Below are 23,912 nucleotides of genomic sequence, written 5' to 3'. Positions count from 1 at the left end.
GAGTGGCGATGGTTGGGGGTTAGAGGTTATGGTTGAGTGACGATAGTTGGGGGTTAGAGGTTATGGTTGAATGGCGATGGTTGGGGGTTAGAGGTTATGGTTGAGTGGCGATGGTTGGGGGTTAGAGGTGAGGGTTCACGGTGGGGTCCGAGTGCTCTTGCTCCACATCTGCGTAGCTCATCCTAATCCACGTGGGTTTTGTAGTCGCCCACGGCGTTCGCCTGAATAACTAATGCAACGCTTATAAATACACCTTTAAATACACCTTTAAAAAATCTCAATCAAAGTAACTGTACAACGGTTGAACTTAAAATTATTTTAAACTTCATTTTTTTGGTGAATATAAATTTAAAAAACCAAAGTGCACTCTTACCGGCTAATTTGCATATTATAATCTTAGTCATTCACGGACCCCGGGGCGTGCCCGAAATCGATGTTAGTAGTCCAGCGCGTTCGCCTGAAGGACCCGCGACAGACGCTGAAATCCACGTTAGTAGTCAAGCGCGATCGCCCGAAGGACCCACCCAATTCATTGTAAAATAAAATAATAATGAAATAATAAAATATATAATTAAACTCTGTACACTAAACAAACAATATAGGAATAAAATCACACGAATAAAATCACATGAAAATAATAATAAAAAAATATATACAACGATAAAAATAAAATAACAAAAAGGAAATAATAGAAAATACAATGCTGAAAATAAAATAACAAAAAACGAAACAATATAAAATACAATGATGAAAACAAAACCATCAAAACAAAACAACAGAAGATACAATGATGAAAATAAAAATAATACAAATTAAATAATAATAAAGAGTTGCGTAGGACCTCAACTCCCAACCAGGCGCCCCACCCCGCCCCCCCACCTCCTTCACCCGCAGCACGCGGCCACCGCCACCTTTACCCCTCCACGCCGCCGCCGCCGTCCGTCCGTCGCCTTCCGCCGCGTGTCTCAAGCGGGCGACAAAAATTCGATCGATCGACTGAGCCGCCAACCCGGTGTACGATGCTGGGAGACGCGGGCGACGTGCTCGAGGGGCTGTGCAAGGGCGCCGTGCCCGCGGGGCTGCTGCTCGTGCTCCTGCCCGCCGCCGCGCTGCTGCTGCTGTCGCGCGCGGCCCCGGCCCAGGCGGCGCACGAGTTCCCGGCCATGCGGGCCGCGCAGTTCGACATCCACCGGGCAGCAGCACGGTGCGGGGCAGGGAGGGGGGGGCAGGGAGGGGGGGGGGGCAGGGAGGGGGGGGGCAGGGAGGGGGGGCAGGGAGGGGGGTGACAGCCGGGTGTGCCAGCCGGGTGTGCAGGGGCAATCACAGTGAGTGGCATCATCAAATCAGAGTGGGTGGTGGTGGTGGGTGGCAGGCAGCAACACTTTGGGGGGGGGGCAGTGACAAAGAAGGGGGGTGGGGGGTGGGGTAGCGCAGTTGGGGGGGCGAGTTGGGGGGGGCAGCGTGTAGACTGTAAAGAGAGTTGGGGGGGGGGGGCGCAAAGGGAGTGGAGGGGTGGGCACGGGTTAGCACGGTTGGCTACGTACGGTGCGAAAGAAGTTCAACATACACATGGTGGACAGAGCGAAGAGACGGGGGGTGGGGTGACCAGCAGGGAGGGCAGCAGTTGATGGGAGACGTCACGCGGACACGTGGGGTGGTGATGGGGGAGGGGAAGAGAGGACAGCAAGGTGGTGGTGGGTGGGGGGGCAGAGAGGGGACAGCAAGGTGGTGGTGGTGGTGGGGGGGGACAGCAAGGTGTTGGTGGGTGGGGGGCAGAGAGAGGACAGCAAGGTGGTGGTGGGGGGGGGCAGAGAGAGGACAGCAAGGTGGTGGTGGTGGTGGGGGGGGACAGCAAGGTGTTGATGGGTGGGTGGGGGGCAGAGAGGGGACAGCAAGGTGGTGGTGGTGGGTGGGGGGCAGAGGGGGGACAGCAAGGTGGTGATGGTGGGTGGGGGGCAGAGAGGGGACAGCAAGGTGGTGGGGGGGGGGCAGAGAGGGGACAGCAAAGGCCACAGCATTGTGGGCTTGAAACAGCAGCAGCAGCAGCAGGGACACTGACAGCCAAGGTGGTGATAGTTGAGAGTAAGGTAGCAGCCAGCCAGGGATGATGGCTGGGGCATGGGGGGAGAGGAGACGAGGAATCCCGCATCAGGCAAGAAAGGTGGGCGGGGGGTGGTGCAGATGAAAGGAACAGCAGGGGGCGGGGGGGTGGAGATTGGGGGACAGATTTGGGGTGGCATCCGAGAGACAAAAATAGGCAGATGTGGGTCGGGGAAGAAACACAAATCAGGGAGACACCACAGCGTGACGAGTAGGACTTGGGCAGAACACGCCGGGCTGATGGTGCTGGTGGTGATGGTGGTGATGATGGTGGTGATGATGATGATGGTGGTGATGGTGGTGATGGTGATGATGATGGTGGTGGTGATGATGATGATGGTGTGGTGATGGTGGTGATGATGGTGGTGATGGTGGTGATGATGGTGGTGGTGGTGGTGATGGTGGTGATGATGATGGTGATGATGATGGTGGGTGATGATGATGATGGTGGTGATGATGATGGTGGTGGTGGTGATGATGGTGGTGATGATGATGGTGGGTGATGATGATGATGGTGGTGATGATGATGGTGGTGGTAATGGCCGAGGATCGGTGGGGGAATGGCAGCCAAAGCAGGTGAACTCGTTCCAGAGGGTTTCGTCCACTGCGGAGATGGAGCGGTGAGATCGGTGAATTCGCAGGGGCGAGGTCGCGACTGCGTTGGGAGGGGGCATTCATCCAGCAGTGGATGGACCATGGCTGATGATGAAAATGGGAAGGGGGAGAGGCATTGGTGAAGATCAGGGTTCTCGTTCAGCTGGCTGAGCTCCGGAAAATATCCCTTGAGGAATTTAAGCCCTTGGGGGGGGGAGACGCAGGAACACGTGACACAGCAGAAGCTGGGGGGGCAGCAGAGAGACGAGATACAGCATCGTGGTGCAGCAGTGAGATGGGGGGGGATGGGGGGAGACAGTGGTGGAGACACAGCGAGATGGGAGGGAGAGACGCCAGTGGAGTTACTCGGAGACAGGAGGGCAGTAGACACGAGAGAAGATGGCGATATGTAGAGGACAACAGAGGGCACGTGTGTGTAATGTCTTGGTGTGTGTGTGTAATGTCTAGTGTGTGTGTAATGTCTAGTGTGTGTGTAATGTCTAGTGTGTGTGTGTAATGTCTAGTGTGTGTGTATAATGTCTTAGTATGTGTAATGTCTTAGTATGTGTAATGTCTTAGTGTGTGTGTGTGTAATGTCTAGTGTGTGTGTGTGTGTAATGTCTTAGTATGTGTAATGTCTTAGTGTGTGTAATGTCTTGGTGTGTAATGTCTTAGTGTGTGTGTGTGTGTGTAATGTATAGTGTGTGTGTGTAATGTCTTAGGGTGTGTGTGTAATGTCTTGGTGTGTGTGTAATATCTTAGTGTGTGTGTGTAATGTCTTAGTGTGTGTGTGTGTGTAATGTCTTAGTGTGTGTGTGTAATGTCTAGTGTGTGTGAAATGTCTTGGTGTGTGTGTAATGTCTTGGTGTGTGTGTAATGTCTTAGTGTGTGTGTAATGTCTTAGTGTGTGTGTAATGTATTAGTGTGTGTGTAATGTCTAGTGTGTGTGTAATGTATTAGTGTGTGTGTGTAATGTCTAGTGTGTGTGTAATGTCTTAGTGTGTGTGTGTGTGTAATGTCTAGTGTGTGTGTGTAATGTCTAGTGTGTGTGTGTAATGTCTAGTGTGTGTGTAATGTCTAGTGTGTGTGTGTAATGTCTAGTGTGTGTGTGTAATGTCTAGTGTGGGTGTAATGTCTAGTGTGTGTGTGTGTAATGTCTTAGTGTCTGTGTGTAATGTCTAGTGTGTGTGTTTAATGTCTAGTGTGTGTGTAATGTCTTAGTGTGTGTGTGTGTAATGTCTAGTGTGTGTGTGTAATGTCTAGTGTGTGTGTGTAATGTCTTAGTGTGTGTGTAATGTCTAGTGTGTGTGTGTAATGTCTAGTGTGGGTGTAATGTCTAGTGTGTGTGTGTGTAATGTCTTGGTGTGTGTGTGTGTAATGTCTAGTGTGTGTGTGTAATGTCTTAGTGTGTGTGTAATGTCTAGTGTGTGTGTGTAATGTCTTAGTGTGTGTGTGTGTAATGTCTAGTGTGTGTGTGTAATGTCTTAGTGTGTGTGTAATGTCTAGTGTGTGTGTGTGTAATGTCTTAGTGTGTGTGTAATGTCTTAGTGTGTGTGTAATGTCTTCGTGTGTGTAATATCTAGTGTGTGTGTGTGTAATGTCTAGTGTGTGTGTGTAATGTCTTAGTGTGTGTGTAATGTCTAGTGTGTGTGTGTGTAATGTCTTAGTGTGTGTGTAATGTCTTAGTGTGTGTGTGTAATGTCTAGTGTGTGTGTGTGTGTAATGTCTAGTGTGTGTGTAATGTCTAGTGTATGTGTGTAATGTCTAGTGTGTGTGTGTAATGTCTAGTGTGTGTGTGTAATGTCTAGTGTGGGTGTAATGTCTAGTGTGTGTGTGTGTAATGTCTTAGTGTCTGTGTGTAATGTCTAGTGTGTGTGTTTAATGTCTAGTGTGTGTGTAATGTCTTAGTGTGTGTGTGTGTGTAATGTCTAGTGTGTGTGTGTAATGTCTAGTGTGTGTGTGTAATGTCTTAGTGTGTGTGTAATGTCTAGTGTGTGTGTGTAATGTCTAGTGTGGGTGTAATGTCTAGTGTGTGTGTGTGTAATGTCTTGGTGTGTGTGTGTGTAATGTCTAGTGTGTGTGTGTAATGTCTTAGTGTGTGTGTAATGTCTAGTGTGTGTGTGTAATGTCTTAGTGTGTGTGTGTGTGTGTAATGTCTAGTATGTGTGTGTGTGTAATGTCTTAGTGTGGGTGTAATGTCTTCGTGTGTGTAATGTCTAGTGTGTGTGTGTGTAATGTCGAGTGTGTGTGTGTAATGTCTTAGTGTGTGTGTAATGTCGAGTGTGTGTGTGTAATGTCTTAGTGTGTGTGTAATGTCTAGTGTGTGTGTGTGTAATGTCTTAGTGTGTGTGTAATGTCTTAGTGTGTGTGTGTAATGTCTAGTGTGTGTGTGTGTGTAATGTCTAGTGTGTGTGTAATGTCTAGTGTATGTGTGTAATGTCTTAGTGTGTGTGTGATGTCTTAGTGTGTGTGTGTAATGTCTAGCGTGTGTGTAATATCTAGCGTTGGTGTAATGTCTTCGTGTGTGTGTAATGTCTTAGTGTGTGTTTTTAATGTCTAGTGTGTGTGTGTGTGTAATGTCTAGTATGTGTGTGTGTGTAATGTCTAGTGTGTGTGTGTAATGTCTTGTGTGTGTAATGTCTAGTGTGTGGGTGTAATGTCTAGTGTGGGTGTAATGTCTAGTGTGTGTGTGTAATGTCTAGTGTGTGTGTGTAATGTCTAATGTGTGTGTGTAATGTCTAGTGTGTGTGTGTAATGTCTTTGTGTGTAATGTATAGTGTGTGTGTGTGTAATGTCTAGTGTGGGTGTGCTGTGTTAGCGTGTGTGTGTGTAATGTCTAGTGTGTGTGTGTAATGTCTAGTGTGTGTGTGTGTAATGTCTAGTGTGTAATGTCTGGTGTGGGTGTACTGTCTGTGTAATGTCTAGTGTGTGTGTAATGTCTAGTGTGGGTGTAATGTCTTTGTGTGTGTAATGCCTAGTGTGTGTGTGTAATGTCTAGTGTGTGTGTAATGTCTAGTGTGTGTGTGTAATGCCTAGTGTGTGTGTGTAATGCCTAGTGTGTGTGTGTAATGTCTAGTGTGTGTGTGTAATGTCTAGTGTGTGTGTGTAATGTCTAGTGTGTGTGTGTAATGTCTAATGTGTGTGTGTAATGTCTAGTGTGTGTGTGTAATGTCTTAGTGTGTGTGTAATGTATAGTGTGTGTGTGTGTAATGTCTAGTGTGGGTGTGCTGTGTTAGCGTGTGTGTGTGTAATGTCTAGTGTGTGTGTGTAATGTCTAGTGTGTGTGTGTGTAATGTCTAGTGTGTGTGTGTGTAATGTCTAGTGTGTGTGTGTAATGTCTAGTGTGTGTGTGTAATGTCTAGTATGTGTGTGTGTAATGTCTTAGTGTGTGTGTGTGTAATGTCTTAGTGTGTGTGTGTAATGTCTTAGTGTGTGTGTGTAATATCTAGTGTGTGTGTAATGTCTAGCATGCGTGTGTGTGTAATGTCTAGTATGTGTGTGTGTAATGTCTAGCATGTGTGTGTGTAATGTAATGTCTAGCATGTGTGTGTGTAATGTAATGTCTAGTGTGTGTGTAATGTCTAGTGTGTGTGTAATGTCTTAGTGTGTGTGTGTAATGTAATGTCTTAGTGTGTGTGTGTAATGTAATGTCTTGGTGTGTGTGATGTCTAAGTATGTGTAATGTCTTAGTGTGTGTGTGTAATGTCTTAGTGCGTGTGTGTAATGTCGTGTGTGTATAATGTCTAGTGTGTGTGTGTGTAATGTCTAGTGTGTGTATGTGTAATGTCTTAGTGTGTGTGTGTAATGCCTTAGTGTGTGTGTATTGTCTTAGTGTGTGTGTGTAATATCTTAGTGTGTGTGTGTAATGTCTTAGTGTGTGTGTAATGTCTAGTGTGTGTGTGTAATGTCTTGGTGTGTGTGTGTAATGTCTAGTGTGTGTGTGTAATGTCTTAGTGTGTGTAATGTCTAGTGTGTGTGTGTAATGTCTTAGTGTGTGTGTGTAATGTCTTAGTGTCTGTGTGTGTGTAATGTCTTAGTGTGTGTGTGTAATATCTTAGTGTGTGTGTGTGTAATATCTTAGTGTGTGTGTGTAATGTCTAGTGTGTGTGTGTAATGTCTAGTATGTGTGTGTAATGTCTTAGTGTGTGTGTGTAATGTCTTAGTGTGTGTGTGTAATGTCTTATTGTGTGTGTGTGTAATGTCTACTGTGTGTCTAATGTCTTAGTGTGTATATGTAATGTCTAGTGTGTGTAATGTCTTAGTGTGTGGGTGTAATGTCTTAGCGTGTGTGTGGGTGTAATGTCTTAATGTGTGTGTGTAATGTATGTGGGGAGCGGTGGCGCAATGGTTAGCGCACTGAACTCTGAACCCAGCTATCCGAGTTGCAACAGCTAACGTCTGCAGCACTGACCAGCGTGGTGAAGTATGGTCAGTCAACCCCTTTGACAGACGTGGCTTTGTCAGGGCTTCATCCAGCAGTGGATTAAAAAGGGACTATCCACATTGTTACTTTCACGCTGTATGATTATGCGCCGAGTATTTACTTCCAGTTGATGTGTAGTACATTCTTAGAGTGGTTACGTACGTGTAAACATCGCCACTGGGGAGACAAAGGCGGCCAGGCACGGTGTTGGCCACCCGCTCCATGTGTGCCGTCTTTGCTTTAATAGGTGCTCGCTAACAGCACTTGCCCAAGCAGTTTGTGGGGTATCTGTCGTTGTCATAATGTGTGTGTATCCTATATATCACGTGTGTTACTTTTGTGTCTTTGTCATATGTCTCTGTTGAGGTGTTACTGTGTGTGTGTCTTATCCTTGACGTACTCGTTCCTGCAGTGTGTGCGTGTTAGTATGTTTATCTCTAAGAGTGATTTTGTATGTGTGGCGTATGTGTGTGTTTTTGTCTTTCCGTGCGTGCGTGTATGTATATGTGGTCGACTCAAACGAGTGCCTGGTGCGGTTGTGCAAACATCGCGGCCTGGCGCCGCGCTGGCCACGCGACCCCGTCGTGGACCCTGCCCGGCCTTCATAGGGCTCAACTCGCAAACAGCACTTGCCCTCGCCCAACGGTGCGTCGAGGCTGCATGGGGTGACCTTTGTCTCTGTGGCCGCGCAGGCTCGCGGAACGCGATCGTGAACGCTGAGGCGCGCTCGGGCGACGCCGACGGGCTGTCCCGCCGCTGCGTGCTGCTGCGCCTCTCGGAGCTGTCGCTGCACACGCTGCGACACGCGCTCGCGCAAGCCGCGGCCGCCATCGTCATCCTGCTGCCGCCCGACCTCGGCAGCCTCCCCGGCGATGCGCTCGAGGTGCGCTGCGCTAGCTCGCTCGCCCACCAGCTCGCCCGCCCGCCCGCTCGCTCGCCCACCAGCTCGCCCGCCCGCCCGCTCGCTCGCCCACCAGCTCGCCCGCCAGCTCGCCCGCCCGCCCGCCCGCTCGCTCGCACGCCAGCTCGCCCGCCCGCCCGCTCGCTCGCACGCCAGCTCACCCGCCCGCTAGCTCACCCGCCCGCTATCCTGCCCGCTAGCTCGCCCGCCCGCTCGCTCGCCTGCCAGCTCACCCGCCAGCTAACCCGCGCGCCCGCCAGCTTGCACGCTCGCTCACCCGTTCACTTGCTTACCCACTCACTTGCGCGCTGCCTCACATATTCGCCTGCTCGCTCGCTTGCTCACCCGCTAGCTCAACCGCTCGCTCAGCCGCCCATTTGCTCATCCACACACTCACCCGCTCACCCGCTTGCTCAACCGTTGGCACGCTTGCTCACCCGCTCACTCAGCAGCTCACTCAACCGCTCACTCGCCCAATCCCCTCGCTCATTAACTCCCCCGCTCCGCTCATTTTCTAACTATCCACTCGTCCATCCGGGTACTGGCAGGCGAATGCCCATCGCTGAACCACAGTCGCCTTACACAGCACGGGGGACATGTTTGCTGCTGTGTACAATCCCGATGAGATAATTTGCGCTGCAAGTTTGGCACATCCAGACCACGATGCCGGTGGCACACAATGGTCTGCTCTTGCAAATGACGCCACGGCATCTTGAACATCCACTGTGAGTGACACGGACGGTGCGTGGTATTGTCATCACGGGCTAATACACACACCGCCACACCGCAATGATGATTATTAAGCAGGGCGGCCGCTATATTCGAACCGCGAACCTCTGCAAAGAGCGGCGAACGCGCCACCGTTGGGCCGCCGCGGCACCTCCCAAGTGGGGGATCTGCGTGCATGCGTGCGTGCGTGCGTGTGTGTGCACGTGTGCGCGTGTGTGTGTGATGTGCGTTCAACTTCTTTCGCAGCGTACGAATGCAAATTAATTCGCTCGCCCCCCCCCTCGCTCCCTGCCCCCCCCTCGCCCCCCGCCCCCTACTTCCCCCCCCCCCCCCCCCCCCCCGTGTGGCACAGCGGCTGCGGGAGGTGGAGCCGGAGCTGCTGATGATGGAGACGGCAGTGCCGGTGTACCTGGCGCAGGAGGACGAGGAGCTCCTCTCCATCCACGAGCAGCTCCACGCCGCCTCCACCGCCCTGCAGCACGCCTCCGCCGCGCAGGGTAAGCGCTGGGCTAGGTGCGTGCACGCTGGGGGTACGCGCCAGGCTAGGTGCACGCACACAAGGGGGTGCACGCGCCGGGCTTGTGCACACGCGCAGGGTGCTCGCACTCGGGGTATGTGCCAGGCTAGGTGCACAGCCAAAATCAAGCGTTCGTCAGTTTTTATTATTCTGCTAGTTTATTCGGGGAAGCCGCACTGTGTCCCATGACTCCTTATCTGGAGGCCTCTACCCAGGTTTCACAGTGTAGGGTGTGCTGGTTTCTATGTAGATTCCAAATGAGTGATTGAAAATGTTTGAATCTTAATCGATAACCTCGCCGATTCAACCAATCACCGAACCATTCTGCGACTCACACCAGCGTGTATGGCACGTGAGGAAGTGGCATTGTCGGCACCATACCTGATGTTTTCACTGTACCACGTACTCATTTAGGGCCGAGTCATCGTAAGGGTGGCCCAGGATTGGTCCATTGGCTATGAGCAGGAATCTAACTCGTAATGCAGTCCACTAGCCACTGCACTACCACTCCCCACACACACAGAGACAAGACAAAGATCCCCCGTATAGCCTTAACAGACTGTTGGGGCAAGTGCTGTTAACGAGGGGTGGGTGGCCAGCACCACGCCCGGCCGCCTTTGTCTCCCCAGGGACGATGCTAACCCACCACACCAGTTACTCATTTGAGGTTATCTAGGTGAGGCCCAGGACCTGTTCAGATAATCGTCACTGGTGTTGACCATGAGCTGGAATTGAACTCTGGCCGCCGGGCTTGTAGCGCAGCGCACTCACCACTGTACTACCATTCCCCACACACTCCTAACCCTACCCTCTCCGTGTGCCCCCTCCCCGTGTAGTCATGCTGAGCACGGCGACAGCCAACGGCTTCCAGATGGTGGCAAGCGGAGGCCAAAGCAAGGCCCTTCCAGACTGGCCAATCGCCAGCATCGAGGTGCCCGATTAAGACGCCATATTGCCGCCCCCCCCCCCTCCAAAACAAAGCACAGTAGTGGTGATGATAGTGCTGGTGGTGACTGCTGGCAGTGCTGGTAAGGGTTTTGCTGATAGTGGCGGTGCTGGTGGTGGAGGTGGTTTTGCTGCTGGTGGAGGTGGTGGTGAATGGTGACAGCGGTGATGACTGCGGGTGGTGGATCTCATGCTGGTTATGGCGACAGCGGCGGTGATGCTGCCGATGCTGGTGATGGTGGAATTGGTGCTGCTGCTGACGTAGGTGGTTGTGGCGGTTGTTGTGGCGCAGGGCCGGCTGCCTGGTATGGGGGGAGACGATTTGCCGACCATCGTGATTGTGGCTCATTACGACTCGCTGGGACTCGCTCCGGTCAGTCTCTCCGCACCTCTTCATGCGTCTCACCGCACCCCGTCAGTTTGCTCGCAAGGAAAGGAACAGAATATTCAAATATTGTTTTCAAAAATTCTGTTGAAATATTGAACATTTTTCCCCATTGTGTTTGGATCCCAATATGAAGAAATTTCCATTTGGAACGAGTGGGGACGGCTACGGTCATCCTTGTAACAGAGCTGCTGAGGCACAATGGGGCATCACCAGCTGAAATAATATAAAGTCTGAGAGAAGGGACACTGAAGATGACATTTACGGAACTTCTTTTGAAATGGGCGCGCGTGTGTGTGTGAACACTGCTCGACGACCCCGGGAGATCTGTGTCGGTTCCCGCTCACAGCCTCAACATCGGGGGAAAATATCTGAGCTGGTGCTTGGCCTCCGGTAGCTTGACTTGGCCTTAAATGAGCACCTGCTACAGTGTGCACGAAACATCGGCACTGGGGAGGCTTCCGCGCGAGGTGCTGGTCACACGACCCCCGTCGTGCCGGCCTTAATAGCTGCTGCTCGCTTGAAGCCTTTCCCCAACATTCTGTTAAGGTCGACGGGATGGGAGGGGGACGGGGGGGGGGTGTGTGTGGTGACCTTTGTCTTTGTGCGCAGTGGCTGTCATTTGGCGCGGACTCCAACGGGAGCGGAGTGGCGGCGCTGCTGGAGTTGGCGCGGCTCTTCTCCAAGCTCTACACACACAAGCGCACGCACGCCGCGTGGGTTCACGCACGCGCGGGGCCCACAGTCACGTACACAGATGACAAAGATCCCCCGTGTAGTCTCACCTATGAAGGCCGGTGCGGTACATGACGGGGTGGGTGGCCAGCCTCACGCCCGGCCGCCTTTTGTCTCTTCCAGGGGTGATGAGGACAAACCTCACCAAGTGCTATTTTAAGGCCGAGTCAACCTTGGAGAGGCCCAGGAATGGTTCAGATATTTTCCAGTGATGTAGGTCGTGAATGAGAAACGATCTTGGGTTGCTGGATTTGTAGCGCAGTGTGCTAACCACTGCTCCACCGCTCCACCCAGACAGACACGCACAGATGCACACGCGCACCCACCCACTACTCTACCTTTAAGAGTAACCACTCGCTTCACATTAAAGGTTGTCGGCCCAACCCATGCCTCTAGGTACAACCTCCTGTTCTTCCTGTCGGGCGGCGGGAAGTTCGGATACCAGGGAACCAAGCGCTGGCTCGAGGACAACCTAGACCACACGGGTAAGATGATCCTCGCCGGTGTTGGCCACGAGCGGGAATTGAACTCGGGTCGCTGGGGTTCGTGGCGCAGCGCGCTAACCACTGCGTTGCCGCTGCGCGCTTAAAAAAATATAGTAGTCGACTCTCGACTATCCACGCTAATGACAGAGAGGACGGCCGCAGATAATTCAAAATCGCGGATAATCCAAAAATGTGACCATTTTCCGTGGATCTCTGTGCCAAAAACAAACGATCGACCGACCAATGCGCGTGCATTGATAACAATTTCCTGCGCCTGCCCAGCAGAAGACTCGGGCCACTAAGTGGATGACAGCAGAGCCATGCCAATTAACATCAATCAAACTCCGCCCCACTGTTGTAAAGATATTGCAACCACTTTACTGTCACGGCAATCACATGGATCTCGAATTAACCGGAGCGCATATTTGTTCGGTTTAAACACGTGACTTGTAATAAACATTTCCAAGAATACCAATGTGTAACTCTTAGATTATCAATTTAGACTTAAGGAAAAATCACTGAGTTATTAATTCATGGCAAAATCTTCGGTGTGCGGTTAATCCGCACATCGGATAAACTGTACGCGGATAATCGAGAGTCTACTGTGGCTGAATTGATAGTTCAATAAAATGATCAGTTTAACACACAGGCTTTCGGGACCAATATTATCCATTTTAGAGGTTTTTTTGGGGTTAGATTGCGTAAATATAAATGTATCGTAAACCTACAACATTTACAATTCGGATAAGTCTTGTGGGTTTGCTCTCCAACACACCGGTGTGCTGAATTAGTAACGGATTGGCACGTTTTGTTTACGTGTCGGGCAGTGGCAGGTTTAACGACATATTACGCGATCTAACCTCAAAAAAACCTCTCATGCATGATCAAATTATCGATTGGGGGGCAGCTACTGTGTGTGGCCATCGGCCGCGGTGACCGGTTGGGGTGTCCGTGGCGACGCAGATGCGAGCTGGCTACAGGACAGCGTGGCGTTCGTGCTGTGCCTCGACACGCTGGGCAGCGGGGATAGCCTCCACCTGCACGTGTCGAAGCCCCCCAAGGAGGGCACCCCCCCCTACGCCTTCCTCAAGGAGCTCGAATACGTGAGGCCCCTTCACTCGCTCAAACTCCCGTCTGTCTGTCTGTCTCGCTCGCTCTCCAGCTCGTCCCGCTTACTCGCGCTCCCGTCTGTCTGTCTGTCTCGCACGCTCGCTCCTCAGCTTGTTCACTCGCACCCGGGTGTCTGTTTCGCTCGCTCGCTCGCCCGCTGACTCGCTCGCTCTAGCTTGTTCGCATGCTCGTGCTCCGTCTGGGTCGCTCGCTTACTCGCTGCCCAGCTCGCTCGCCCACACTCCGTCTGGCTCGCCCACGCTCCGTCTGGCTCGCTCGCCCACACTCCGTCTGGGTCGCTCGCATACTCGCTGTCCAACTCGCTTGCCAACACTCCGTCTGGCTCGCTCGCCCACGCTCCGTCTGGCTCGCCCACGCTTCATCTCGCTCGCTCGCTCACACTCCCTCTGGCGCGCTTGCTCATTTGCTGGCTCACTCTGTCGATCGCTTCCCTTCCTTGAGGGGCTGGAATGCGTGAGCCCATCCACACCCCGTCGCCGTCTGACTCTTCCACACCCCCGGTCCGTCCCTTCCCTCTGTACCTTTGTGTATCTCTCCGTCACTGTGTACCTCTTGCTTATTGTGTGCCCCGTGTCTCTCCCATGACCTGCTTTTGTCCCATGTCTCTGTGTCCACATGTCTACGTGTGTACCCCCCGTGTCTTTCTGAATGACCGCGTCTCTTTTGCGTGCCCCCCCCATCGACCGTTGTCGTCTTTGCGTTGTCTTCCCGTGTCCCCTTGTCCCCAGCTTCATGTCGCGTGTGGCTACTACGCTTACACCTGCGCGAGTGTGCGCGCACACGCCTGCATGTGTACGCGCTTGTGAGTGAGTGCACACACGCGCCTGCATGTGTACGCGCTTGTGAGTGAGTGCACACACGCGCCTGCATGTGTACGCGCTTGTGAGTGAGTGCACACACGCGCCTGCATGTGTACGCGCGTGCGAGTGAGTTGGCACGGCGGCGGGCGGGGGGGCACGGGTGGCGGTCATCTCGGTCATTTTACCCACAACACCCGAGTCTTGCCCCGTGACTTCCTGCCGGCGGCGAAGCCCTTCCACACTTGACGTGGCCTCCTGGCGCACCGCGCGACGTACGCGGTGACGAACCGCGCTTGTTGCCGTCGTGCGGCGTGCGCGTGGCGCAGGTGGCGGCGAGCCAGCACCCGTCGCTGCGCTTCTCCATGCTGCACAAGAAGATCAACCTGGCGGAGGAGACGCTGGCGTGGGAGCACGAGCGCTTCGGCATCCGCCGCCTGCCCGCGTTCACGGCCTCGCGCCTCGACACGCACCGCCGGCCCGAGCGCACCACCATCGCCGACGTCGGGTGCGGCGGAGCGGGGAGTGGGGGACGGGGGGGGAGGGTGTGGGGCAGGGGCGGGGGGGGGAGGGACGGGCCTCCGCACGGCTACGCTTGCATGCCCGGCAGCGTGCTTGCGCGCAATCACGCCTGCGTGCATTTGCTGCGCGCATGCAAGACGGACAAAGATCCCCCCCGTGTAGCCTGAACAGATTGTTGGGGCAAGTGCTGTTTAGCGAGGAGCACCTATGAAGGCCGGCACCGCACACGGGGGGGGGGGGGGGGTGGGTTGCCAACACCACGCCCGGCCGCCTTTGTCTCCCGAGTGGTGATGTGTACACACCTGCACCAGGTACTCATATCAGGCTGAGTCGACCTAGCGGAGGCCCAGGAATGGTTCAGATAATACTCACTGGCGTTGGCCGTGAGCGGTAATCGAACTCGAGTCGCCGGGTTCGTAAGTGTCGGTACGCTTACCAATGCATTACCGCTCCACACACACACACTCGTCCTGAAACCCATTGCACGCTTGCTAGCATGCTCGCACGAGCAAACCCGCACTCGTGTGCCCACGCACGCTCGCACCAACATGGACGCGCAACGCAGACACCGGGACGCGCGGAATGTTGACCACGCGCGGGTGTGTCCCACTCGTGCCGGTGCAGGTCCCAGGTGGACATCACGAAGCTGAGTCGGAACGTGAAGATCCTGGGCGAGGCGCTGGCGCGGTACATCTACAACCTCACGGGGAAGGTGAGAGGGGGACGGTGCCCGCACGTGTTAAATCGCTTGCCAATTGTGGGATTTTGAAACCATTCTACAATATCGCCCCCCTCCTGAGAGTGGGGCTTTCCCGGTTCATTCAAAAAACAGTTCTTGATATATACACGTGTCCATCTTGATGTTGCCTGCGTCTTATCGCCGTGTCGCCCGTCCTCTGTGTCTCATCCCAGGGCACGACAGGAGAGTTTGAGGTGTTCTCAGAGCAACTGGTGAGTGGTACAAACGTTTCCGTCAACCCCTCCCGTGCGTGCCCCCCCTCCGGCCTGTCGGCCTACCCCTATACCCTTGTGCCCCTACTCACCCAATCACCCCACTACCCCTGTATCCCTGCCACCCATGCACCCCTGCCACCCCACTACGCCTGCCCCCACACCCCGTACCCTGCACCCCTGCCACCCCACTACCCCTGTAACCCTACTGTCCCCCCCCCCAACCCCTTCCACCCCACCCACCAGCGCCTGCAGGAGGAGCAGATGGGCGCCATGCTGGACTGGCTGGCTTCGCAGCCACGCGCCGCTCCGCTCGTGGGGCCGGACCACGCGCTCGTGACGACACTCGAGCACCACATGGGGCGCTACCTCAAGGATGTCCGCACGCACAACGTGCGCGCCGACAAGAGGTAGCCAGGCGCTTGGTAGCCAGGCGCTCGGTAGCCAGGCGCTCGGTAGCCAGGCGCTCGGTAGCCAGGCGCTCGGTAGCCAGGCGCTCAGTAGCCAGGCGCTCGGTAGCCAGGCGCTCGGTAGCCAGGCGCTCAGTAGCCAGGCGCCCGGTAGCCAGGCGCTCAGTAGCCAGGCGCTCGGTAGCTAGGCGCCCGGTAGCCAGGCGCTCAGTAGCCAGGCGCTCGGTAGCCAGGCGCCCGGTCGCCAGGCGCCCGGTCGCCAGGCGCCCGGTCGCCAGGTGCCCGGTCGCCAGGCGCCCGGTCGCCAGGCGCCCGGTAGCCAGGCGCTCGGTAGCCAGGCGCTCGGTAGCCAGGCGCTCGGTAGCCAGGCGCTCGGTAGCCAGACGTTCCGTCGCCAGGCGCCCGGTCGCCAGGCGCCCGGTCGCCAGGCGCCCGGTGGCCAGGCGAGGCAGCGCCAGGCACGCGCAACGTGCGCGCACGCAAGAGGTGCCACGGTGCATCAGAATCGGCAATCGGGAAAAAGCGATGGTCATGGACATTTTAGTCATTATCTCGACGATTTAATCTTTGTTTATACTGGAGGAATCCGATGAGCTATGAAGCTCTTTTCACAGCTGTTCAGTGGGGGCACGGGGATCGGAAAGTTACAACAACAAACATTGCGTTAAAACACGACAGGAGTGCAAAGTATAGGAAATGTAAGCAAATCGCAAAGCAAAAAAAACAACCTACCTTTATTTTACCAGGTAAGGCCCGCTGGCCACAAACGATAGCTCAACGAAGTGGCTTATCGCGTGGAAATGTGTAGCAGCCGACAGTAGGTGAAGAGTCTCGGGGAGGCTTGCCTGGTCGAATAACGTCCAGAGCTGACGCTTTAGAGTCCTCGCCAACGTCGCGAAAAAGGCGCAAAGGTGCGACCCCGCAGTGGCTTAGCTAACGGCACCGCTGGCGGGAGGGCCCTCGGCAAACAGGGAGCCGTAGAGAAGGCCCCGCTGGAGTGTATTTGGCACGGTGGCCAAGATATCTTGAACGGGGGTGGGCGTGTACCCACATTTTCCAGGGTGCTTCAAAAAATGTCAACAAATATATGGGACTATCGTTTTTAATGGAAAAAGAATGGATAATACACTGTAACGTGATAACAAATGTATGTTAATAGCTTGAAAAAGTCAAAGAGTCTCCACTTATTCGCCGTCATTGTCAACGCGTGCCCGGAATCTTCTCCAGGTGGTCTCCAAAGCCCGCAGGCAATTTTCTCGTGGTATTGTTGCAAATTCTCGGAAGTGTGAACATTCTTTTTAAGCACCCTGTATGTACACCACCGCACCTGACCAGCCGATCAACTAACTGGCGTACTCATGTATACTGCTGGTTGGACAGAGGCCGGTGGGGATTTAATAAACCAACAAAATTTAACTCTCACTAAAAGTGGAGTACAATTTGTTGGCCCCTGCGGATTGATGATTACGTGCTGAGTTGACCTTTGACCGGAATGTGAACTCCTACAACACTCCGCTGACCCGTTCTTGTAACAATGTGTTACAGAGAACCAGAGTTCCTCTTTTATGATCAGCTGAAGCAGACGATGAATGCCTATCGGTGAGTAATCTGCTACCATCATCATGATCATCTTCAACGTCGTCATTATTTGCATAATTGTAATTTAACAAGGCCCGGCATCACCACCGTCATTAATAGGGTCATCAACAATATCATCGCCGTTGTCATCCTCGCAATGAACGTCAGCTGGAAAGACACACAGCAGCAGCTTCGCTCCCTGCTGCGAAAACTTGGCGGGGCCTTTTTGAAACGAGTCCTGAGACTCTGCGAGGCTTTTCTGAGTAAACTAGCGTAGCAGTGATAATAACAACTCCCACGTGAGCTCCCCGGTAGAGCCTAGCGAGGCAGGATTTCCCCCCCCCCCCCTAAAATGTTGTGGGCTATGGATCAACAACACAGCGATGACAAACACGACAATTGGATTTTCTTTTAAGTGGCCGATGTGTGAGGGGAGCTGTGGGGGGAGCGGTAGTGTAGCAGTGAGCACGCTGCACTACGAACCGGGCAATACGGGTTCGATTCCCGCTCATGGCCAACACCAGTGACGATTATCTGAACCGGTCCTGGGCCTCCCCTAGGCCTTAAGTTATTAACTGGTATTTGGTGTTCACAACATCGGCACAGCATTTCAAACCAAGAGCCTGTATGGCTATATGGGGGAGATTTGTTTCTGTATGTCTAGCAAATGTATTATCTCTAAATTGTGTACAAGACTTGTTGTGTGTCTGTGCATATGTATGTATGTAACTGGTGAATCTGCCAGTCATCTCAGTCAACCCATGGCACCTGGGTCTGACCTGTGACCTGTCAGCGAGCCTTTGACACTTCCCGTGGCCTCAAAGTGCACCTGGCCTGGCAGAGGCACTGTGGTGTTGTCACCGTCACTTAGTGGCGAATGGCGGGTATTGATATTGGTGTGTAACTTTGTATGTGTGTGTGTCTGTAGATATGTTTTTGTATATGTGTATATATCAGTGGCTGCCTTAACAGTCTATAGGTGCCATGTGATGTGGATTATTTTTTTTGTGTGTGTGTGTCTGTCTGGCAGAGTGAAGCCTGCAATTTTTGACCTGATCTTGGCAGTTGGGATTGCGGCCTACCTGGGCGTGGTGTACCTGGCTATACAGGTGAGAAATGGGTAATTTTTATTGGGGAGTATGGTTATTATAGGTGCAGCCGTTGTTGGTTTTTGCGCTTATCCACATAGAAAACGGGATTTACATGAAAACACTTGAATGTGATAAAATTGCAGGTGAAAACAATACCCAGGGACTACATCTCATCGTTTCTTGGAAGCTAAAGCTGGGTTTGAGCCCGCTCGTAGTGCTTGGATGGGCGACCATCATCGTGCCTATGGGAACAGGCCTTGTAGGCTGCTGCGGAGCTTGTGTCTTGGACAGCAGGGGGCAGTGCAGCATAACCAATTGTTGTACTGTACATCTACGCTCTCACGTCTGTGCTGCTCTATTTACCAACCCGCACTGACCAGGATAGCAAAGTCCAGTCAAATATCCGCCACAGAAATCTACTTGGTTTGGTGCGGACGCTCTCATCCAGCAGTGGATTGACACACGGGCTGTACATGTCTATGTCTGGACATCTGTAAAAAAAAGAGCTTAATAGCTCATCGGATTCCTCCATACTCTTTGGTTCTTTTGGTAAAGTCACGTAGGTAGAAAAATAATAGATCACGACGTCTCGACCGCAACACAAGCAATCGTCATCAGGTGGGACAACCACAGCAAGAAAAAACTGCTCCAGTATGGTAAAAAAAAAGTATTTTCACAGAAGTTAACGGGTAACTTTTTCTCTTCACAGAACTTCGGGCTGCTCTACGAGACCATGCGAAGGCTCAACGCTAAGCCAAAGCTGCAGTGAGCAGCAGCAATCACACACACATCCTCGCACACACACGCACAGAGACAATACCCAATATAGGCACACAGACTGTTTGGGGCAAGTGCTGTTAGCGAGCACCTATGAAGGCCGGCACGGCACACGAAGGGGCTGGGTGGACCGACACCACTCCCGGCCGCCTTTGTCTCCCCAGTGGTGATCTTTACACACCACACCGGGTACTCATTTGAGGCTGAGTCGACCTAGTGGAGGCCCGTGTCCGGTTCGGTAAATCGTCACTTGTGTTGGCCGTGAGCGGGAATCGAACTGGGGTCGCCGGGTTCGTAGTGCAGCGCGCTAACCGCTACACCACCGCTCGCCAGCGCCAGGCACACACGCACGAACGCGCACGCACATACTTGCAGACGCAGAAGGCGAGGGTGAAGGGGGGGGGGCACACAAACCCTCCCCCACCTACCCACCCGCACGTTCCGTTTGCGAGTTGCGAGCGGGGGATCGGAGGGTGGCGTGCGTGATGCGGAAGCCAAAACTGTGGACTCTTGCCGTGACGCATTCGTTCCGTCGGTCGATCCGTATCCATCCTCGCGATGCACATGTCAACGGGAGAATGCATTTTTATTTAACTTGCACTTCGAGATTGGTTCACGTGACCTACGTCCAGCAGAGGGGTCTGCATTGCGCCACAATGTTAAACACGTTTTACCATATCCTCCAGATTATAAGATCCACTTTCCCCACTGCATTTTCAAGCAAAGGTTGAGGGGGGGGGGGACGGGTTGCATCCTATAGCCCTGTATGTGCGTGTGAGACCAGATGAGTTTTTAACTTTTTTGGCACCCACCACCACATGTTTGGAATGCGTCCTTCCTTTCCGAAGAATCTCACAATCCAGAGAATACGGTAATAATAGTTATAGTAATAATATATTATTGAATTGAGTCATGACCCAAAATCGTCACATATCCTAACAATGGCGAGGTCTTGGTGGGTGGGGGGGGGATGGGTGGGTTGGCGAACGGATTGGTCAATGATTATGTCCAGACATGGGGTTACTTATATTTGTGATTGCGTCGTTGATACAAAAAAAAATTGCCAGCACAGTGTTATCGTGAATTTGGGCGATCATTGCCGCTGTGCTCGTAATTACAACTGTGACAACCCCCAGGTGTGGCTTTTGTCCAAGGTGTTTGGATCCGGGCCGTCTCGCACTCCGCTGCTTTCTCGTGCATCCCTGGCCGATTGGAACAACGCGAGCCAATGTCGTGTGGTCGTCACCCGTGCGTGCGTGCACGTGCTGTATAGCACTGCAGCTGAATTGTAAAACGAAAAAAACGAGGGTCGCCGCGATATGGAGAATCGACGATCTGTCGCGCAATGCAAGATGCGCGATAATCGTGCCGATGTGGCTTGCAAAATACCGTCACATCGTGACGATCGTCGCTCATTTTGTTGCTCGCAATACTCTATTTCCTGACGAAATATGCAAACTATTTAAAGGTCTAAAAAAATAAATCATCGCCCTTTTCCCCCTTTCAAATTGGTGCCAATTGGTGCCGGAGTAACTGACGGCACGCCGGTGATGTGGCATAAACTCCAAATGACTGCGGAGGGAGACTTCCGACAGCAGCAAGGCTTACGTTGAGCTCACTGCAGTCGAAAGAACTCCTGTGGCAATCTTTACTCATACCTGAAGCACACCGGAGCACGATAAGAAGACGGTGACAATCTGAAATTGGTTTCACAAACTCAAGGGAATGTTCTCGCGCGCGCGATGATCGGCACGTCTCGTAGGAACGGGCGTCGTTCTCGTGGAAAGATGTACACCGTGGCAAAAAACCCTCTTGCAAACCGAACACTGCATGCACTGTTCTGCGTCGGACAATGGTGTCATGGCGCTGCAGGGACGCGTCCCGGGTCAAGTGACGATGCGTTCGGCTCGTCGATCGATGGAAATCGATCGATCGACGCTCGCGGAAAACGCGTCGAAGCCGGGCGCGCGCCAATCGATAATCCGCGACAGGCGACGGACGGCGGGGGGGGCCCGAACGACGTGGCCCGCGGCTTTTTTTACGGTAACGGGGGGTGGGGTGCGGTGAGGGCGAACAAAACTACAAAACGAATCGAACAACGCGGAGGTGAATGTTATAACTCGACGGCGGTCAAGACATGCGACGGGTTTTCTGGGTGTTGCCCCGCCGCGCGTTGTTTGACTTCGCACCCCCGACGATTCGCCGCGACGTCGCTACGGAGCTTCGTCGCATCCCCGGGGACCTGCTCGGCACAACCGCGAAAAGCCTCGACGGTACCTGCAAAAAAATAATTGGTTTGTTCAATCGAAAATGTCGCCGCTCGTGGATCTCTTTGACAATTCCGTCGAATCACCGGGCATAGATCAACCGTTTTACGTGTCTAGGCTTTACCGCGAAATGGCCGCCGGGTTCTCAAATCAAAGAGGACTTTGCGAGCTTCTCTCAGCAACCCACTCCTCCTCCCTGGGCTTTATTCCTTCATCAACTCCCGTCGGTTTTACTGCCGCCGAAATAAACGAGCGCTGTAAAGCGCGCGCCCCGGTTTGATAGAGCTGGACGTCGCGAGCAAAGGCGTTCATTAATCGAGGGGGCGGTCTAAGGTTTTGCATGGTGTTTTTTAATTAAATCTGTGATCGGTGATGAAGCCACCCCCCCCCCCCCCGCGAGGCGGAGCGAGAGATGAGACTTGCGCGAAGGGTCGAATCTGCGGAGCTTAAATTGATTGGTGGCGGGTTGTCGCTCCCTCGGGGTTGAGTGTTTTGTCTTCGGCTCAAAATGTGAACAATTTAAAAGATTTGCTAAAGATTGCGAGACAAGTCCGTGTGTGTGTGTGGTTCCTTTTAAGTCGATCGGTCATGAAGCCCGTCTTGGCGTCTTTTTTTTGGTCATACTTTTGCCTCCAATTCCCGTAGTGGTACGTCAAGTGTCGTTGTCATGAGATGACCGCAGACATTTTCCAAATAACTTATCCACGAAACGTCATTCAAGGGCCATTTTCATATTTTGCACAGTAGGGGCGGGGATTCTTGCACACTGGATACGAGATTGTCGCAATGACAGGATTCTTGGACACACTGCGGCGATGTTTGTCAAGCTCCCCATTGGAGCCGAGGAAGTCGCCAAACCGTTGCTCGGCAGGAGGAGGCGGTCCAGCAAAGTGCGGACTAAGCTTCATTTCACATCGTCTTTGGTTCTTTCGGTAAAGTCGCGTAGAATGAGAATAAAATAATAAATTGATAAAATAAAAGAACACAATAAAATTCTCACGACGTTTCGGCCACTTGTGTTGTGGCCGAAACGTGAGAAAGTTATTGTGTTATTTTATTAATGTATTATTTTATTCTCATTCTACGTGACTTTACCGAAAGAACCAAAGAAGATGAATCCTTGCAGTCACAAAAGCTTTAAATCGAAATTCATTTAATATTTCAAGGTTTTTGGGTTAAATCGCGTTAAGTGTAAATGTGTCGTAACCCTCCACCACCCGACACAGCCAGCAAGTGAACAACGCGCCAATTAGTTACTACAATTAGAGTAAAATTTGAGTACTCAGATTGCAAATGTTGTGGGATTACTCCAAACACAACGGTGGGCTGAAGTAGAATTCCAATTCCTTTCTCGTAGGCATCGAGGAGGAATCGTATATCCTGGCTTGCCGGGAGGCAAGACGGTAAATGTGGACTCCCACCGGTTCCATCTGTATGGGATCGAGTGTTGCACACTCGCACCCATGGGTTTTCTCTCCAATTGCTCCGGTTTTGGACAATAACACCTTAATACTGTATATAGAGGGCAGCAGAGCTTGGGAAATTTGGCGCCGGCTCAACGTGCGGCTTCTGCCTTTTACAAATTCTCATCCAACGTGAAGAGCCTACAAATATAAACTTTGCAAGGTTTCTGCCGAGACGGCACGTGGAAGCTCATTTCGACGAGGCTCCCATGTTTGTTTGGTTTTTTTTAACCGATTATTTATCTCGCATTTTATCCAAACTGAGACAATTCTCTTCAACGTAACGGCTCCAGTCGCAACCGGCGTCTTGTTTGTGTTCGCTTCCTAGGGACATCCACCACGAATTGCCGCCTCCCGAGGTGGGAAACCCCCATAAGCCACGCCCAGTTGCGTGACGTGGCTAAACGCGACGATGACGTGGGCCCACTCCCAACAACCTCCCGTCCAGTGGCACATCGTGTGGAGAAAAAAAACCAGGGTAGACCCCGTTCCCCCGTCCAAAATATCGTCATTTGATTAATCGATCGCACCGATTTAACGGTGGTGGAATCGATTACACACGACTTAAATCGGATAGGCCAGCTGTATACACCTGTGACGAGTTTGATGAACAAAGGCGTGGTATTGTGGGCTTTGTGGTGATTATCGGATTAAATCACGACGGCAGTGTGCATTGTATTACAATGTTAAGTGGCAAGGGCGCAAGTTATTATTGTGGATTTGAGGTAATTATCGGGGTGAAAATGACGTCACCGGTAAATTATCGGGGTAAAAAAAAAAGCTCGTCGGCATTGGTAATTATTGGGTTAAATCACGTCGGCATTGGCAATTATTGGGTTAAATTACGTGGGCATTGGTAATAATTATTGGGTTAAATCGCGTCAGACGAGTATTGTATTCCAGACCCCCCCCCGTTTTTTCCCGCGCAAATGCAAGACGGCACGTGCACGTGACGTCACGACCCACCCCCACAGCCCCGCGTTCACCTCGCCGCCTGCCCTCATTAATTCTCGGCATTAGCGCGAGAGAGGGGGGAGTGGTTTTGGGGGGGGGGGATGAACCGCGCTCGGTAATTTCCGTCAGCCAATCGGGTCGCGTCAACCGCCGCTCG

The 23,912-nt window shown here is 52.6% G+C and overlaps 1 protein-coding gene across 1 annotated transcript; it reads left to right on the top strand.

The window, feature by feature from the left end:
- The first annotated feature begins 906 nt into the window (after nucleotides 1–906).
- NCLN (nicalin) lies at nucleotides 907–21,887 on the top strand. The gene is made up of 16 exons (XM_076052598.1): nucleotides 907–1,204; nucleotides 7,484–7,491; nucleotides 7,810–8,000; nucleotides 9,100–9,244; nucleotides 10,101–10,195; nucleotides 10,502–10,582; nucleotides 11,207–11,310; nucleotides 11,726–11,814; nucleotides 12,778–12,917; nucleotides 14,072–14,250; nucleotides 14,889–14,976; nucleotides 15,177–15,215; nucleotides 15,462–15,625; nucleotides 17,171–17,224; nucleotides 18,234–18,312; nucleotides 19,004–21,887. Exons 1-16 carry the CDS (start codon nucleotides 1,020–1,022, stop codon nucleotides 19,061–19,063), a joined length of 1,701 nt encoding a protein of 566 aa, XP_075908713.1. The 5' UTR covers nucleotides 907–1,019; the 3' UTR covers nucleotides 19,064–21,887.
- The last annotated feature ends 2,025 nt before the right edge of the window (nucleotides 21,888–23,912 follow it).

The sequence above is a fragment of the Petromyzon marinus genome, chromosome 57 (genome assembly GCF_048934315.1).
Source record: "Petromyzon marinus isolate PM22_M1 ecotype Great Lakes invasive population chromosome 57, UKy_Petmar_22M1.pri1.0, whole genome shotgun sequence".
Taxonomy (NCBI): domain Eukaryota; kingdom Metazoa; phylum Chordata; class Hyperoartia; order Petromyzontiformes; family Petromyzontidae; genus Petromyzon; species Petromyzon marinus.
Note: the sequence above shows the minus strand (reverse complement) of the source record. Positions and strands in the feature narration are given on the sequence as shown.

Bases quoted from the DNA above. Each gene is read 5' to 3' on its own strand.
- NCLN (XM_076052598.1), top strand. From the start codon at position 1,020: ATGCTGGGAGACGCGGGCGACGTGCTCGAGGGGCTGTGCAAGGGCGCC. The intron at 12,918-14,071 runs GTGAGGCCCCTT...CGCGTGGCGCAG, and splicing joins TCCTCAAGGAGCTCGAATAC to GTGGCGGCGAGCCAGCACCC. The intron at 18,313-19,003 runs GTGAGAAATGGG...TTCTCTTCACAG, and splicing joins TGGTGTACCTGGCTATACAG to AACTTCGGGCTGCTCTACGA.